This window comes from Strongylocentrotus purpuratus, unplaced genomic scaffold, assembly GCF_000002235.5.
Source record: "Strongylocentrotus purpuratus isolate Spur 01 unplaced genomic scaffold, Spur_5.0 spur5_scaffold_7, whole genome shotgun sequence".
In the NCBI taxonomy this organism is placed as follows: Eukaryota; Metazoa; Echinodermata; class Echinoidea; order Camarodonta; family Strongylocentrotidae; genus Strongylocentrotus; species Strongylocentrotus purpuratus.
In genome coordinates this window covers 24,250,991-24,269,416 of record NW_022145613.1, presented here as the reverse complement: position 1 = coordinate 24,269,416, position 18,426 = coordinate 24,250,991, and the positions used below count along the sequence as shown (strand labels likewise).

The 18,426-nt window shown below is 36.7% G+C and overlaps 2 protein-coding genes across 2 annotated transcripts; both read left to right on the top strand.

Annotated features, from left to right (window-relative positions):
- The first annotated feature begins 1,031 nt into the window (after positions 1–1,031).
- On the top strand, positions 1,032–12,751 carry LOC115919720. Its single transcript, XM_030973719.1, has 9 exons — positions 1,032–1,504; positions 3,095–3,247; positions 4,844–5,007; positions 6,054–6,184; positions 7,192–7,285; positions 8,202–8,543; positions 9,125–9,299; positions 10,815–10,948; positions 11,808–12,751. The coding sequence occupies exons 1-9, from the start codon at positions 1,411–1,413 to the stop codon at positions 12,129–12,131; spliced, it is 1,611 nt and encodes a 536-aa protein (XP_030829579.1). The 5' UTR covers positions 1,032–1,410; the 3' UTR covers positions 12,132–12,751.
- Positions 12,752–13,273: 522 nt separating this feature from the next.
- LOC115919721 lies at positions 13,274–17,099 on the top strand. The gene is made up of 2 exons (XM_030973720.1): positions 13,274–13,774; positions 16,210–17,099. The coding sequence occupies exons 1-2, from the start codon at positions 13,410–13,412 to the stop codon at positions 17,057–17,059; spliced, it is 1,215 nt and encodes a 404-aa protein (XP_030829580.1). The 5' UTR covers positions 13,274–13,409; the 3' UTR covers positions 17,060–17,099.
- The last annotated feature ends 1,327 nt before the right edge of the window (positions 17,100–18,426 follow it).

Genomic DNA, 18,426 nt, shown 5'->3' with positions numbered 1-18,426 from the left:
AGGGAGCGGATGACTCTCTTCCATCACTGAACATAGCAGTGTGGGAATGCATCCTATGATCTTATGATTCATGAGAGAGCGAGAGAAACTTACAGGGTAACGGACAGGGAGCGGATGACTTTCTTCCATCACTGAACTTAGCAGTGTGGGAATGCATCCTATGATCTTATGAATCTAGAGAGAGAGAGAGAGAAACTTACAGGGTAACAGACAGGGAGCGGATGAATTTCTTCCATCACTGAACTTAGCAGTGTGGGAATGCATCCTATGATCTTATGAATCTAGAGAGAGAGAGAGAAACTTACAGGGTAACAGACAGGAAGCGGATGACTTTCTTCCATCACTGAACTTAGCAGTGTGGGAATGCATCCTATGATCTTATGAATCTAGAGAGAGAGAGAGAGAGAGAAACTTACAGGGTAACAGACAGGGAGTGGATGACTTTCTTCCATCACTGAACTTAGCAGTGTGGGAATGCATCCTATGATCTTATGAATCTAGAGAGAGAGAGAGAGAGAAAATTACAGGGTAACAGACAGGGAGCGGATGAATTTCTTCCATCACTGAACTTAGCAGTGTGGGAATGCATCCTATGATCTTATGAATCTAGAGAGAGAGAGAGAAACTTACAGGGTAACAGACAGGGAGCGGATGAATTTCTTCCATCACTGAACTTAGCAGTGTGGGAATGCATCCTATGATCTAATGAATCTAGAGAGAGAGAGAGAAACTTACAGGGTAACAGACAGAGAGTGGATGACTTTCTTCCATCACTGAACATAGCAGTGTGGGAATGCATCCTACGATCTTATGAATCTAGAGAAAGAGAGAGAAACTTACACGGTAAAAGACAGGGAGCGGATGACTCTCTTCCATCACTGAACTTAGCAATGTGGGAATGAATCCTATGATCTAGACTTATGAATCTAGAGAGAGAGAGAGAAACTTACAGGGTAATAGACTGGGAGTGGATGACTTTCTTCCATCACTGAACTTAGCAGTGTGGGAATGCATCCTATGATGTAATGAATCTACACTGCAAAAACCAGGGTGTTAAATATTCAACACCAGCATGGAATAGAAAAATATCAACACCCTTGGTGTTCATTTCATGTCCGATTGGCGAAAAATAACACCAACGGTGTGAAAATATTCAATTACAGGCTGATGGTGTCATATTTGGTGTTATAAAATCGCACATGCGCATAAGCTAGAGAATTCGACGAAAATCATTGGACGAAAGTTGTCATATGATCCGATATGCGCCTCTGCAGCTGCGCGCGCACAGCTAGACGAGAGCATGTGGCTAGAGAATTTCACTGGCACTGACTTGAAGTCTTGATTCTGGAGTAGTAATTCTTCAAATTAGGCCTAGATTCTAGATGTGAAGTGATCGAAGTGCATGCAACCATGCCATTAAGCGTCAGGGTCTGTTCAGCGGATCGAAGTATTAGAAAATACCTGCCTATAGATCCAGAAGACACAGTAGGATTCTTTGAACTCAGTAAGTGTACATGGTTCTTGTTTGTTATAAACTTTTATAGATCTAGCCTATAGTATTACGTGTTCGTCAGCTGGCGCTAGCCGCGCCTGTCGTTGGGTAGCCCAGGCCTAGAGGTCTAGGCCTACTATGCCTTGGCTGTCCGGCCGGGTTGGGTATCCGGTCAGCATGATGCCATTTAATATTTTATGGATTTCTGAAAAATTATCATTGATAAATACTCCAAAGGGCAAACATTCATGATAGATCTAGGTCTATATATTGTTATTTAATACATATTTGTTTCAAAATGTAAAGGAAAAATCAGTAGATCTAGACCTAGTCTAGGGCCTAATCCTGGGTTTTTGCAAAAATATCAGGTCTAGGCTAGATCTAGATCTAGATCTAGAAGTCTAGACTAGATCTAGACTCTAGATTTCTAGGCCTAACAGTTAGATCTAGAGTTCTAACGTTAGATCTGCATTGACATTAGGCCTAGATATCTAGATCTAGATCTAACGTTAGATCTAGACTAGATCTACCCCATTCATGTAATAAAAAAAATGCAAAAATAATAAACATGGAAATTCAATCTCTAGATCTAGATCTAGATCTAGACTATTTGTAGCGCACACAACAGTCCAAACTCCACCCCCGGTTGAGCTTGATGTCCCATTTAACAGTTTTAGGGTGTATTATAAAATGGCTCTAGATCTAGCCTAGTATTTTAAGCATCGTGATTGGTCAATACGCGTCACATGGCATTGACAAATTTTTGATGCAAGCACGATTTTGCAGAAATGAGTGCAGAAAAAGCGCAGTAAAAAGTTATATTGCACGGTGCGTACGCGTGACCATGGGGATCCAGTGCGCGCGCGTACGCGTAGTACTAGTACGCTCCCTCGAGTGCATTGTAGGCTATAGGCTACGCGTAGCTAATATTGTACGCTCCAAGATCCACCATGATCCCCAGCGCAGCGTACGCGTTAGCTCTAGCTAGAGCGGGGTATTATTAGAAAGCAAATTTTTGTTTTACTTTTGCCTTGGATTTAGACCCGTTTTGACTTTTGGATTTTATAATGAAGCCAGGAATTTCAGCTGTCTGATGTAGACTCGTCTCTAGACACCCTATGCATTTTATTTTTAATCAAACAATGAATCCTGTAGACTTTTTGGTAAGCCTGCAAGGTCTTAGACCCTCATTTTATTTCTAGAACCAACATAACTCTAGATCTAGATCGAACTCTCGTATACTTAAGATCTAAACTTTTGTTTGTTGCTGTTTGTGTCGCTATTTTATAAAACAAATAACGCACTTGACCCTGTTGTGCGAAACGTAAATGCAGTGTTCGCTCGGTTTCTTCAGATGGTTCGCACTGTCAACTCGCCGCAAGCGGCTTGTTGCACAGAGCGGCACCAATATAAAGAAACCTCGCGCGTACTGCATTCACCGCTATTGCACTCTGGGACGTGCGTTATTTGTATACTATAGCACAGTTGGGCTTGTAGCAGCAGTTTTTGCAGCATTCGTTTATTATGACTGAGCCATCAATCTGTAAGAAACTGAAAAGTGCACTGTGATATTTATTCTCATTTATTTAATCTCTCCTACAGTCAGAAGAAAATTCCACATAAGGGATGGGGAAGATCTCGTACTTGTGGATGAACAAGAAGGGTTTGGTATAGACGATGACGTACTAGGAGATGTGGTGACCAGCAATCCCACAGTCGGCCTCATGGTGCTAAAAGAAGATGAAGAATGGTCTGGTAAGTTTTGGATAAAGTGCATTATAATACAAAATTGCAAATCCCTGCTAAATGTGATATCATCAGTAGCGGATTCAGGATTTTAAAATAGAGTTAGAGGGGTGCAAAGAGCATATTAAAAATAAAGAGGGGGCGCAGATCACAATTTAACCTTAGTAATGTGTATGTTCACGAGGTAATTCTCAAAATATAGAGGGGGCACATGCCGGGTGCGCCCCCTGCTGGATCCGCCACTGATCATTGTATGTGCATGCATGTTAAAATGAGTCAGCGTTCGTCTGGTAGCAGGTACAGTGTAGGCTTGTATGCTGTATAGAGTCTAGGGAATTAACATTTTGCTTTTCATAAGCAATAAATGAATGTGCAGTTCAAATTACAGGCACAGGTCTCAAAACTTGGTGGAGGAAAAAAAAACCTACCCTTTTTTGATGACGTAACCTTGCCACAAGAGCCGTGATTTGTGGGCGGTCAATGATCTAAATTCGAAGTCTAAAGATTATAAAAATTACAGATTCTTACAAATTGAATTTTTTAACAATGCAAACTTGCATTTAAAAAAAAAATGTCTTTAATTTAAATTGTGACCCCACCGAACAAATTTGAGGAGGGGACTGTGAAACGGGCGCCATACTTGTGTGTTTCTGTGCGTGTCTGTGTATGATCTTTGACCTTTTGCTTCAAAATCCTACAAAAGGCCACTCCTATGCCATTTCTCATCTGATTTTGATTCTGTTTGCTTTGTGTGATAGCACGAGGTGAGGGCTATTGGACCCATAGAAACCAATAAGTTTAATGGTTTCAATAGGGAAAGGGAAATAAAGGACCCATAGAAACCAGCAGAAAGGTTATATTGCTCCAATAGAAATCCAACACATACTTCTGTTGGTCCATTAGAAATCCATCAGAAAATTTTTGCTGATCCAATAATAGGAATCCAACAATTTCTTTCTGTTAGTCTTATACTTATAGAAAACCATCATGAAAGAATTCTGTTGGATTATATTGGACAGACCTATTGGTTTCATTGGGAACAGTCCAATGGAAAAGTAATTGAACATTTCTAAATGCTAGTATTATAATTCACTTAGACATGAATGAATGCATCAATTAACAAATTGTCCATTAAAAAATGCTCAAGTATTATAAAATTAACAAATGTGTCAGACCAATATAACTTAGCTGGTTTCTGATGGTTTTAGACTAATAGAAATTTATATGCAGTTGGACCTCCCTTATCCAGTCTCCTTTATCCAGATCACTTGAGAATTTGCCTATTTTACTCAAATAATTAGCGGAACCAACAAAGATTTCAAGCATACTCGTAATATCGCAAACTATTTGGGTTACTTATATACATTATTCCCAACATTGTTATTACACATTCAATTCAATTTTTCATGATCAGAAACATGCATTCATTCAAACTCGGCAACTGCATGTTTTGAATATAGGATTCCCTTATGCATGTTAGTGCTGATCCCAAGTGTGGGGATAAAGGAGGCCCAACTGTATTCAATTCTACCAAAGTTTAAGATGCCAGTATTCATTGTTTTTTAACAGTGCTCATGGCTTTATATCTTTTTTTCTTTATTAAAGGTTCAGATGTACATAGCATCACAAGTGCAGACACTATCAAGGTGGATACCAGCTCCTCTTCCCTGAGTAGCTCAGAATCTGATTCAAGTTTTTGCTCCAGTAGAAAGAGGCCACGATTAAATGCCCTCAGTGAATCAGGTGCAATCACTGACAACTCTTGTGAGGTAAGGTTAAGAAAAAATTGTTTGCTTCATTTCAATCTCAGCTATCATAATCAACATAATATAAGGGACTCATCACCTATACGGATTTCATATTATTTAAAATTGAAAATGATATTGGGAGAAAAAAAATACATCTAGTGTAGTTAGAACTAACATTGTAAATTAATATTTCCTGTAGTAAGGTTTTTGTAATGGTATAGGTTAACATTAGGCAACTAATTTGATTTCTTTTTTGGTACATCTAAGCTGACGACTCCTGTAAGATATTGGCCATCTTTTTTGCTTCGTCATCTGTCATAAGTTTTCCATAAACTTTTACAGTTTCATTTTCTTCCAATGGGTGGTATGATTTCAAACAAATGATATTATGTCTAGAGGTTTAAATTGAATTGCCAAATTTTATGAAATGTTTTAGAAATGGGAAAGAGAAATGAGGTAAATAATCATCGAATAATACATCTCATGATCTGGTTCCATATAGACCTCTGAGGGTATCAAGGAAAAGGACTAATATCAAAATTAAAAAGTTGAAGATGAGATGCATCGATTGTTACATAACCTTTATTGTAGTGTTCATGATGATCCCAAACATAGAATAGTTTCCTGCTGTATTGTTTGTGGATATGAAAGTAATGAACACTGTTCAGGGCACTTTAGACGGTCTCCCCATGGCATTGGGCTTGCATGTCTATATTAAGTAGAAGGAACTCGCATTACAATAAACACAAATTTACCTGTAGCCTCATGTGTCCCCTCGTGTGTGTGTATGTGCGTGTGTGCATATGTGTGTTTGGGGTGTTTGTGGGAGTGTGTATTTAACAATATTTAAACTATTTCAAGCTCTATAAATAAATATATTATTATTTAGAATTTATGATTATTGGCCATATATCAATTTTAATATCATAATGTACCTATATAAATTCATAGTCATTCATAAAATTTCGTGCCCTTAGAAAGGTCAGTATGAATTAAAGTGCCTGAAAGTGCATTATAAACTCAATATGTTTATTTATGACTTAATGGGATGATTTACCTGTTTGCAGTTTGTACAAGAAATTTTGCGGCACAGAGGTGATGCCATTCTCCGAGAGTATGAATTGACTGGAGCACTTCAAGATAAAACTAGACGGCAGATGATTAACCTTTTGGTAGCCCACATGCAAGAACACTATGGGTAAGTGCCAGCAAATTTTCTTTTATGATTGTGTAAATGCACATAATAATTATCAGGTACTACCAATTATGTGAAAAGAAACTGAGGTAACATGGTCAACTTTAAAGGAATTTGTTGTCTCTTCAAAATCATTTTTCAAAATATTCATTTTTTATGCCTCCGCCACCGTCAGGTGGTGCCGGAGGCATTATGTTTTCGGGGTTGTCCGTCCGTCCTTCCGTCCGTGCGTCCGTGTGTCCGTCCGTGCGTCCGTCCGTCGGAAACTTGTTACCACGATAACTTCAGAACTACTGGACGGATTTTTACCAAACTTGACACAAGTATTTATATACATGTGAGGATGAACTGATTAGATTTGGGGTTTAGGGGGTCAAAGGGCAAAGGTCACAGGGCCAAACAAAAATTGTAAAAAATTACCCGAAAAAAGCTCGATATTGCTATAACTTCAGACAAATTGAACTAATTTCTTTCAAACCTAGCTCAATTATGTATTAGCATGGGAGGAAGAAGATTTTGGGTTCACGGGGTCAAAGTTCATAGTGCCCAAAATTTGTAAAATCACCCAAAATGTTTCGGATTTCCAATGGCATGGAACAAGCAATAATATCTTTCTGATCGCATGATGGCAGAGGCTTAAATTTTGACCGTGCGTGGTCGAAGATTCATCTAGTTTTAAATGTGATTTGCACATGATGGTTATCAGGTATTACCAGTCTTGTGAGTGACATTTTTGGGTCATTACGTTAAAATAGATTAATGCCGTAGATGTTAGCGGCCTCATCGTCATGAGGCCTCACTTTATAAATGTATTATGAACTAACCATGTGATATTTTGAGATTTTAAAGTAATAAAAAAATACTAAACTATAGCAAATTATATGATGCAGACGAGACCACTAGGGGTATGCTACTTGTTATCAACATACTAAGTTCTGTTTTAATAGAGCCAGTCATGAGTCCATATGACTGTAATTCTCATACAGGAGATGTGCTTTCTTATTTCACAGCAAACATCCAAAAGCAGCTATGAAAACCAAATATGCCATGGGGATAGTGAATCTGTTTCCAAGACTCAAGGATCCGTTTACTAGCACAGGTCATGTAAGTATTATAATCTGGGCCCATATTCAAATAAATACTTTGACTAAGTAAGTTTTTTTACTAAGTATTTTGGCTAAGGTATTTACTTATTTTGTATTCAATTCAGTTCTTAGCATTTTACTTTAGTAAGTCAAAATTTAAGTAAAATACTTATTGAGAGGCATTGTGACATCACGATTTTGTGACCAAATGATGCGCAATCAACACATTGCACCAAAAATGCGCTACTTCATAATTCTCCGCAGCTGAGAGTGACTGCGCACATACATGTAAGCCTTCATCTACCAGTTAAATTTGTAAATGCTTTGGCTTAAGTCTCCTCTAGAGGTGTCTTAAATTTAAAGTAAAATACTTAGCCAAATTTATGAATTGAATACCAAAATCTGCAAAGTATTTTATCCGAGCAAAAATCTAAGAAAAAATATTTATTTTTCTGACTGAAGTATTTAATTGAATATGGGCCCTGCATGGTCCTCTCTGATAAGAAGGTATTGCATTCCATTAATCAAAAGAAAACTTATGATACTCTGATAAGATAAAAATACCCTCAAAATCTCTCTAAATTATATTCTGAGAAGAATTTTTTTTTTTTAAATTTTATCTTGTGTAGGTCACACTCCACCATCTTTGGCACAATATCCAATAAGAAATGTATGATACCATTCTACTCTCCTTCACAACCACTCAAAACTCTTTTTTTCTTGAAGTGGGGCAGAGTGATGGCTGCTTCCTTGTATCAAAGTCAAGATGCTTGCATTATATGACACTAATGCTACTTTGCTAAAATTTCTTTGAAAACTACAATTTCTCATCACATCATTTTGTGCATCATTTCAAGGTTAATATTATCAACAAAAAGCTTATACATACATTTTCAACCACGCGGTCAAAGATTCATCTCGTTCTTTCACTTTAGGAAGCTTATTTTGATGCAAGAAGTAACACGGGATTCCTGGCTGCTAGAATAAAAAATGTTAACCGCACAACAGAGGAGAAGACATCCAACCCATTACCCAAGCCATCAAGCAGAGATGGTGGTCCTGGGAAGGTCCGAGAAGGTGACCAAGAATCTGCTCCAGGCTGCACCTATGATGAAGACCTCAACTGGTTACGACACTGTCCAACATTAGAACGTGATTCTACCCTGGTTGTTGAAAAGATGAAATCCACTTTTCCTGTTAGACAGCATATGGTCAGGGACGGACGCTCCGCATCGGATATTTTGGAACAGTTTCCTTTTGAAACTGTTCCAGGTTTGGTAAGTGTTACAAAAAAATTTACTCCTAATTCTTGATTTAGCCTCTCAGGCCTAAGGCAACAAAATTATGTGTATGGGAATTAAAGCATCAGAATTATTACTTGGCACTGAGGCATCAAATTCATATTTCTCTGTTTTATTATATATGTTTGAGATTTTGAAAATATCAGTCCGAAGATTCTGCCAGTTTTATCCTTCAATCTGTATCTGTATTTACCGCATGTGACTGTCTGTTGGTGAACAATCACCATTACTGGTTGTCATGTACCTTTGGACAGTGAGCATCAACATGAGTGATATCTAGCAAATCTAATCTATTTCAAAGGTCCAGCAAGTTTCATTCATGTATGGATTTTGTGTAGAGAGACCTTCAAAAGTACTTCTTAGTGGTTGCTATTCAGATAAATATTTGAAGAATCCCCTTTTCCTGGATCTGGGGTGTGTATATATGGGGGTCTGAGCTTTGACGGTACCTTATTATATTGCTGATTTAGTCTAACTGGGGTATCTGTACTGTAAAATTATGCATAGTTTATTTTTTCTCTCTTTTCCCCGTTTTCCTTTTACATGTATTCTTGCAGATTGAGGTAGATTTTCGGAAACTTTTTCCTGAAAATCACTCGCGTTTCCTGACCAAATGGCCCGAGTTGAAGCCCAAGGTTGTTACACTTGCAAGACAACTTCTGAAGCAGAAAGGAAACTTGACAGTGATGGAGCTTCTGTCATCTTATGACAGTTCTGATCAAAATAAAGAAGGTATTTTTGCACATTCCCTTGAATGCACCCTCCGATGTCATAAAGGGTGGAATTCTTGATGGTGGTTTATTTGAGACCATGGATAAACCATTGATAGGTTAGTTTAAATTTGAGCATATATGTGCTTCACACAAGCATGTTCATTGGACAAGTTTTAGAATACATGCAAATCTAATCCAATCCATGGTTTTGAACCAAGTTTAGACCTTGGTCTTAAACCACCATTGAGAATTCCACCAAAGAGCTTGCAGTCTCATTAAAAATGTATATTAAGGGACAAGTATGCTGAAATCACAAAAAATGACCCATCCCAATTAAAACAATTCCCCCCCCCCCCCCTTTTTTTTGTCAACTCCTCCAACAAATTATATTTATCTGGAAGGCTGGGATACAGTAGGGTTATTGGGCATCTCAAATAATGTGGACTCTTGTTGCAATGAGAATTACAAAAAATTACATTACATGCCCACTTGGCAAAGTTATTTGTAGTTGGAACATGCTCTCCATAATTCTTTTATTATATTAATTATATAATTATGAAGAAGAAATTTATATAATTATGAAGAAAAAAGTTTGTTGCATGGCCCATTGTGGAATCTTTATAAGGATTATCACATTGCCAATCATTACTTTTGAAATAGAATGAGCTTCTGTTTTGAAACAAAGCATCATGTTTATATGTTCACTTTGTTATTTTTCTTCCTCAGATATGATATGCATGGCTTATTATCTTATAATATGAACTTGAATCGACCCCACAGGACCCTGCATTTACATATTAGCAGCTTGCTTGTGTTTACTCTGTCTTTATTTGAAGATAAATGCTTTAGAATTCAGAAAATCATGATATTTTTGTTTTTCTTCATTAGTTAACTTTGAAAAATATGGTGGCCCATAGGGGACATATTTGATAAATTGTTAATTGCAACATTTGATTCCAGTATTGATGCAATTTTTGTGATTTAATCATGAAAAGGATGTCAAATTGGGTAGAAGCATGTTAAATTCAGTAGAACAAGAAAAAAATTGTAAAAAAAAAAAACATGAACTTATGCTACTAAAGAGTTTGTTATATATGTGTCAACAGAGAACAATCTAGGTTAGGTGCTTTGCCATGAATGTTGCCTTCTCCCATGCATAAATATCCCGTTTATTATTTTCCTATTGATTTCTTTTTTCCCATCCCCCTTTGTATAAATTCTCATAAGAAAGAAGAAGAAGGCGTTGCTATAAGTGTCAGTAAAATTTCTCCAAGGGTGCCAAGCTGGCATCAATTGGATTTTTGGTTTAGTACCCCTAAACTGCATTAACAGCCACTTGCATGCTTTGGCTATAATATTGATAAGTCCTCGACTATATACTTATTTCTTATAATAGTTTCTTGTTACAGGCTATTTTGATTCAAATTTTAGCAGGTCAGTTTGTAATTATTTTGGTACATTTAACTTCTATTTTTCACCTTGATCAACATGTAAGCCTGTTTAATAATAACCATTTTCATTTTGTAATGCACAGGATGGAATTCCAGCACATCTGCTATCCTCCTCCTCTTGTGCCTATTGCCTCCTGCAAGCCAAGGGAAGTCCAAAGCTGCGTCAGCAAAAGTGTCCATTTCTTCAGCTCTCTCGAGGGTTATTCAATTTCAGAAGGTATTTAGCTTTTCATTACGAAAGAGAACTGTAAATATTAAGTACCGGTAATACCCTGTCACATAAAACACATTCTTGCTGCATTAAAAAAAAAGTTTCAGAAAGCATCGTGATGTGTGTTCAAAGAGAACAATTATATTGGTTTATGATCTCTTACATGAAGAGGCTTAGACTGATTTGGACAGAGAAGGTGCTCGAGAAATTTAGGCCTATTCAAAAACTTCACCCGCCTTGAAATTGGTCGGAGTAAAATAAACTAGAACAGTAGACATCAAGATTTGCAAACAAATACTAGGAACATGTTGTGTATGAAAACATAGTAACAACTTGTGTGATATATCAGGCATGTTGCCTTTGATTTTCACAGCCCTACATGGAGAATCAATAAATGAAAAGGAATATTTCATGCCACAAATTTGCTGCAAGTTAATAATAGTGCAGAAATTGCAGTATCTTTATTTTTCGTACTCCTTTTGTGGAAGTTGAAATGTCTTGACCACATTAGAAAGACCCTTTTTAATCATATACATAAAACAAGCTTTGAAAGTACTTGCATTTTTACCCCTCTACAGGGTAAGAAAAATTGTATTTCATTACAAAAATATCATCTGATATTTTGATGTTATATCATTTGATGGACCAATTCCAATTCTTTTCTTTGATGTAAATTTGATTTGGTTTTATGTCCTACATTATTGTCCAATAACCCTTTTGTAAAAACACAATTTCCCCCAGTACTACATGTAAGGCTGTCTTTTAAAAATGTTGATCGAAATATGTTGTTCATTGAAATGCGTTGAGTATTGAAATGCGTTGAGTGCTAGTTACATTCTATACAAATAATTTGTTTTCAACACAGACAGGAGGGAGTATTCAAGCATTCCTCGACAACACAAAAGAGACCAAGAGTCAACCGTTCCTTCTGGCAATTGGCAATTCCAAGGCCCGAATCACCAACTACATGATCATTGTGGATCACAAGGCCATTCCATGTTCGGCACGCACGGTCGAAGCAGCAGTAGATTTACTCTTCAAGACCCACTTTGTCTTTGGCCTGCAGTACTGCTTGTCTCTGCGGCAGTTCTGGACTTTTGTCCAGACTGCCATTTTTGAAATCGATATCGGAGTGTCCCGGGAAACACCAAGAGTACGTGAAATTAGATCGAAATTGTTAGCACCATGATTTGCTTCAAATGCCACAAACAGTTTGCAATACCCAAATTGGTTCAACATTTGAGATTGAAACATGGAGTTATTGAAGATGGTAAAGAAGTATTGACCTGTGGGCAGGGAGCTTGTGCGAGAACATTTCATACTTTTCGAGGATTTCGGGGACATTTGCAGACTCACCTTAAAACCGATTTTCCAGATAATAAAGAGCAGTCTAATGAAAATGATAAAGTGAGTGACTTTCCTGAAGAAAGTCTTGAAAGTCTTCAAGAATACAATATTAATAATGATGAGATTGTTGAAGATCAGGATGTATATGAAGATGACATTTTATCTGTAGATACCTTGAACAGGCAGTGTGTAAATGTAATTTCAAAATTTTCAGCAAATAGTGCAAACTCTGGAAAAGTTGTAAATGATGTAGTAGAAACAACCAGTGCGATTGTAGGTGATGTAGTAAAAAGTGCATCGGCAGCCGTTACAGCTGCTTTCTTAAAACATAAGCTGCCTATAGAATCCGAGGCTTATAAGGAGATTCAAACACATTTTGCTATGCTTGAAAAGCCCTTTGAAAATTTGAATTCAGAATATAAGCGGACAAAGTATTGTGAATCAATTGGACTTGTTGAACCACAAGAATCAAGTTAGGCATCCGATATGATAGTCGTCTCAATAAAAGAACTAAGCAGTATGAACAGATTGCTATTGAAGATACATTTGTTTACGTTCCCATTTTAGATTCTTTGAAGCAGCTTTTAAGCAATAAAGATATATTGCATTTTGCTACTCATGACCATAAGAGCACAGATGGTGTAATGAGAGATTATTGTGATGGTTCACAATTTGAGAAAACCCCTCTTTTCCATGAAGATGAGAATGCCCTCCAAATTCACTGTTTTTATGATGATTTCGAGACTGTGAACCCCATTGGTTCAAAAACAAAAATTCACAAGATAGGTGCTTTATATTTCATTTTGAAAAATCTGCCACCAAAGTATAATTCCAATCTTTCCAATATCAATCTTATAGCTCTATGGTATGCTGAAGATGCCAAGAAATATGGATTTAATGCTATTCTCAAGCACATTGTAAAAGACATTAATATCCTGTCAACAGTTGGCATTGCTCTCCCTAATGGAATTGTGAAGAAGGGGACCTTACTCAAATAAGTGCTGATAATCTTGGTGCTAATTCCCTACTGGGATTTGTAGAGAGCTTTTCTGCTCATTATTACTGTCGATTATGTGTTACAAGTAAGGAAGAGGCACAGAACAAATTCAAAGAGGTTTCAATGGATATGCGCACCAGGCAGACTTATGAGCAACATTTAGAAGAAGCTGAAGCTCAAACTACCCAGTCACATGTGTTTGGAGTGAAACAAAAGACTGTATTGAATGATTGTATTTACTTTCATGTCTTGGCAAACTTTTCACTAGATATAATGCATGATCTTTTGGAAGGCATAGTTCAGTATGAGCTGAAACTTGTTCTAGAGTATTTCATATATGAAAGGCAACCGCCCCTCTTGTCCCAAGATGAACTGAATCAGAGAGTCGCCAGCCATTGCTTAAACCGTACAGATAACAAGAACAAACCATCCTTTATTAAACTTAGGTCAGCTAGGAATGATGTTGGACAGAAGGCTATGCAAGCATGGTGCTTGATTCGAAATCTGCCATTCATAATTGCTCAAGACATTGAAGAAGGAAATGTCTACTGGGAATTGCTACTTAGATTACTAGATTGTATGGACATTATTTTTGCTCCTCAATTGACAGCAGGCTTGATAGCCCAATTGTCTATTCTTACTGAAGAACATCACACACATTTCCAGAAAACCTTTCCTGACAGAAGGTTGTTGCCAAAACACCACTTTATGGTGCATTATCCAACGTGTTTGAGAGAAGTTGGGCCACTCATACATGTATGGTGTATGAGGTACGAAGCGAAACATCACTATTTTGGCCGTGTTGCAGAATCTGTGCGTAATTACAAAAACATTTGTAAATCACTTGCCAAAAAACATCAGACAGCACTAACGTTCCATCTTCAGTCAAACCATCCTTTGGAATATCTGGAGGTTGGGCCAGGTAGTTCACTACTTTTGTCAGATTTAGATGAAAATATTGGACAGATTGTGCAAGAGCAAATCCAAGTAGAGGATCTTTCTACTGAATTATTTGATGCCAACTGGGTTAAAGTACATGGAACACATTATCAGTTGTCACTTCTGGTCTGCCATGATGTTAGCGAGCTTCCTCTGTTTGGTCAAATAGAGCATATCATTGTACACAATAGCACTGTATTTTTTGTACTTGTCCAATTAGATACAGTGTATTACAATTCACACTATCATGCCTATGCAGTAGAATTTAGTTTTCCACGTTGTCATGTAGTGAAGAATCAAAGGAACTTGTTGACTACAAACCACTAGATTTGATGACAACTTTGTCGAAGACAGACTCGAGGAAGTATGTAGCACCAAGGCATGTACTTTTTAAGTAATTTAAAGCTTTCAAGCTAATGTCTGGTTTTGCTTAGTGGTATCAATTGGTTTTAAAATATATTTTGATCAATAATATTTTGGACTCTTAATTGTTAACATCTTTAAATTGGTTAATTCGAACCAAATTGAAGTCAAATAGCTGTTGTATATTTTCTTTTTTTTTCTTCAACAAAAACAATTCTATGATGTTTGTGCATGAAAGCCAGTGAACTAGAAGTGCATGGACTGATTTTTGTTGTTGTTGTTTATATCCTGTTGGAAAAACGAGCAGCGAATTAGTTGATATAGAAATGCATAATTTTACTTTTTGATTTTTTCTCCCAGGAGTAAAATGGGAAATACATGTTTGTAAACAGAAAGCTGTAAAAGAATGTTCACCTATATTAGAATGAATGTGGATTTATAGTGTTTTTTTAATGTTTTTGAAACATTTGTTTAACCCTTTACAAGCAGTGGAGATAAAAATCCCCTGAAATAATTAATCATCCTGAATCTCAATGGTTGCAGGCCTGTGGTAAAAAAATTCTTGTAAACAAAACTGCTGGATAAGATTTGTTAGTTTTGCTATTGTTCTTGAAGGCTGCTTCCTAGCATAAGACATTAAAAAGCCTACTATAATTAGTCTGCGAGCACAGACCATTGGCTTCGGTTTTGCAATTTGCATAGTGCACGATGTAAAATGGAATATGTTTGTAAACAGAAAGCTGTAAAAAGAATGTTCACCTATATTAGAATGAATGTAGAATTTATAGTGTTTTTTCAATGTTTTTGAAACATTTGTTTAACCCTTTACAAGCAGTGAAGCTAGGAGATAAAAATCCCCTGAATAATTAAATCATCCTGAATCTCAATGGTTGCAGGCCTGTGGTAAAAAAATCTTGTTCAACAAAACTGCTGGATGAGATTTGTTAGTGTTGCTATTGTTCTAGCATAAGAATTAAAGTCATACTATAATTAGTCTGCGGGCACAGACCATTGGCTTCGTTTTGCAATTTGCATAGTGCACGATGTAGAGTCTGCATTTAGAGACTACATATACACATACAGTTATGCTCCCTTTGGAATTGTGAAGAAGGGGACCATTACTCAAATAAGTGCTGATAATCTTGGTGCTAATTCCCTACTGGGATTTGTAGAGAGCTTTTCTGCTCATTATTACTGTCGATTATGTGTTACAAGTAAGGAAGAGGCACAGAACAAATTCAAAGAGGTTTTCAATGGATATGCGCACCAGGCAGACTTATGAGCAATTTAGAAGAAGCTGAAGCTCAAATTAGCTACCAGTCACATGTGTTTGGAGTGAAACAAAAGACTGTATTGAATGATTGTATTTACTTTCATGTCTTGGCAAACTTTTCACTAGATATAATGCATGATCTTTTGGAAGGCATAGTTCAGTAGGAGCTGAAACTTGTTCTAGAGTATTTTATATATGAAAGGCAACCGCCCCTCTTGTCCCAAGATGAACTGAATCAGAGAGTCGCCAGCCATTGCTTAAACCGTACAGATAACAAGAACTTGTTTCATCCTTTATTAAACTTAGGTCAGCTAGGAATGATGTTGGACAGAAGGCTATGCAAGCATGGTGCTTGATTCGAAATCTGCCATTCATAATTGCTCAAGACATTGAAGAAGGAAATGTCTACTGGGAATTGCTACTTAGATTACTAGATTGTATGGACATTATTTTTGCTCCTCAATTGACAGCAGGCTTGATAGCCCAATTGTCTATTCTTACTGAAGAACATCACACACATTTCCAGAAAACCTTTCCTGACAGAAGGTTGTTGCCAAAACACCACTTTATGGTGCATTATCCAACGTGTTTGAGAGAAGTTGGGCCACTCATACATGTATGGTGTATGAGGTACGAAGCGAAACATCACTATTTTGGCCGTGTTGCAGAATCTGTGCGTAATTACAAAAACATTTGTAAATCACTTGCCAAAAAACATCAGACAGCACTAACGTTCCATCTTCAGTCAAACCATCCTTTGGAATATCTGGAGGTTGGGCCAGGTAGTTCACTACTTTTGTCAGATTTAGATGAAAATATTGGACAGATTGTGCAAGAGCAAATCCAAGTAGAGGATCTTTCTACTGAATTATTTGATGCCAACTGGGTTAAAGTACATGGAACACATTATCAGTTGTCACTTCTGGTCTGCCATGATGTTAGCGAGCTTCCTCTGTTTGGTCAAATAGAGCATATCATTGTACACCATAGCACTGTATTTTTTGTACTTGTCCAATTAGATACAGTGTATTACAATTCACACTATCATGCCTATGCAGTAGAATTTAGTTTTCCACGTTGTCATGTAGTGAAGAATCAAAAGGAACTTGTTGACTACAAACCACTAGATTTGATGACAACTTTGTCGAAGACAGACTCGAGGAAGTATGTAGCACCAAGGCATGTACTTTTTAAGTAATTTAAAGCTTTCAAGCTAATGTCTGGTTTTGCTTAGTGGTATCAATGGTTTTAAAAATAATTTTGATCAATAATATTTTGGACTCTTAATTGTTAACATCTTTAAATTGGTTAATTCGAAAACAAATTGAAGTCAAATAGCTGTTGTATATTTTCTTTTTTTTTCTTACAAGAAAAACAATTCTATGATGTTTGTGCATGAAAGCCAGTGAACTAGAAGTGCATGGACTGATTTTGTGTTGTTGTTGTTTATATCCTGTTGGAAAAACGAGCAGCGAATTAGTTGATATAGAAATGCATAATTTTACTTTTTGATTTTTTTCTCCCAGGAGTAAAATGGGAAATACATGTTTGTAAACAGAAAGCTGTAAAAGAATGTTCACCTATATTAGAATGAATGTGGAATTTATAGTGTTTTTTTAATGTTTTTGAAACATTTGTTTAACCCTTTACAAGCAGTGAAGGAGATAAAAATCCCCTGAAATAATTAAATCATCCTGAATCTCAATGGTTGCAGGCCTGTGGTAAAAAAAAATCTTGTTAAACAAAACTGCTGGATAAGATTTGTTAGTTTTGCTATTGTTCTTGAAGGCTGCTTCTAGCATAAGACATTAAAAAGCCTTACTATAATTAGTCTGCGAGCACAGACCATTGGCTTCGGTTTTGCAATTTGCATAGTGCACGATGTAAAATGGAATATGTTTGTAAACAGAAAGCTGTAAAAGAATGTTCACCTATATTAGAATGAATGTAGAATTTATAGTGTTTTTTCAATGTTTTTGAAACATTTGTTTAACCCTTTACAAGCAGTGAAGCTAGGAGATAAAAATCCCCTGAAATAATTAAATCATCCTGAATCTCAATGGTTGCAGGCCTGTGGTAAAAAAATCTTGTTCAACAAAACTGCTGGATGAGATTTGTTAGTGTTGCTATTGTTCTAGCATAAGAAATTAAAGTCATACTATAATTAGTCTGCGGGCACAGACCATTGGCTTCGGTTTTGCAATTTGCATAGTGCACGATGTAGAGTCTGCATTTAGAGACTACATATACACATACAGTTATGCTCCCTTTAAGGGATCATGATATGAGTGAAAGTAGTCTCTGACTGCAGACTCTGAAATATGCACTACGAAACTTGCGAAAAACCGAAGCCGAGAGTCTGCCTGCAGATTATACTAGCAGTTTCCAAGGTTTTTTTTTTGGGGGGGGGGCACTCTGTATATTTCATATGAAAAAGATTCTGTGATATTTTCCTTCAGCATGCATGTACTAGGATTCAAGGTGAAATGTGTCAAATTCTTATTAGCTACATAATTCACTCTGATGTAGAAGCATAATGTTTGTTGTTTTTTTTTGTTTTGTCTT

Excerpts from the sequence above, each read along its gene's own strand:
- LOC115919720 (XM_030973719.1), top strand. The coding sequence starts at position 1,411 with ATGCCATTAAGCGTCAGGGTCTGTTCAGCGGATCGAAGTATTAGAAAA. Across the intron at positions 3,248-4,843 it reads AGAAGATGAAGAATGGTCTG|GTTCAGATGTACATAGCATC; the intron begins GTAAGTTTTGGA and ends TCTTTATTAAAG. Across the intron at positions 10,949-11,807 it reads GGGTTATTCAATTTCAGAAG|ACAGGAGGGAGTATTCAAGC; the intron begins GTATTTAGCTTT and ends TTTTCAACACAG.
- LOC115919721 (XM_030973720.1), top strand. The coding sequence starts at position 13,410 with ATGGATATGCGCACCAGGCAGACTTATGAGCAACATTTAGAAGAAGCT. Across the intron at positions 13,775-16,209 it reads CAGAAGGCTATGCAAGCATG|GTGCTTGATTCGAAATCTGC; the intron begins GTGCTTGATTCG and ends TATGCAAGCATG.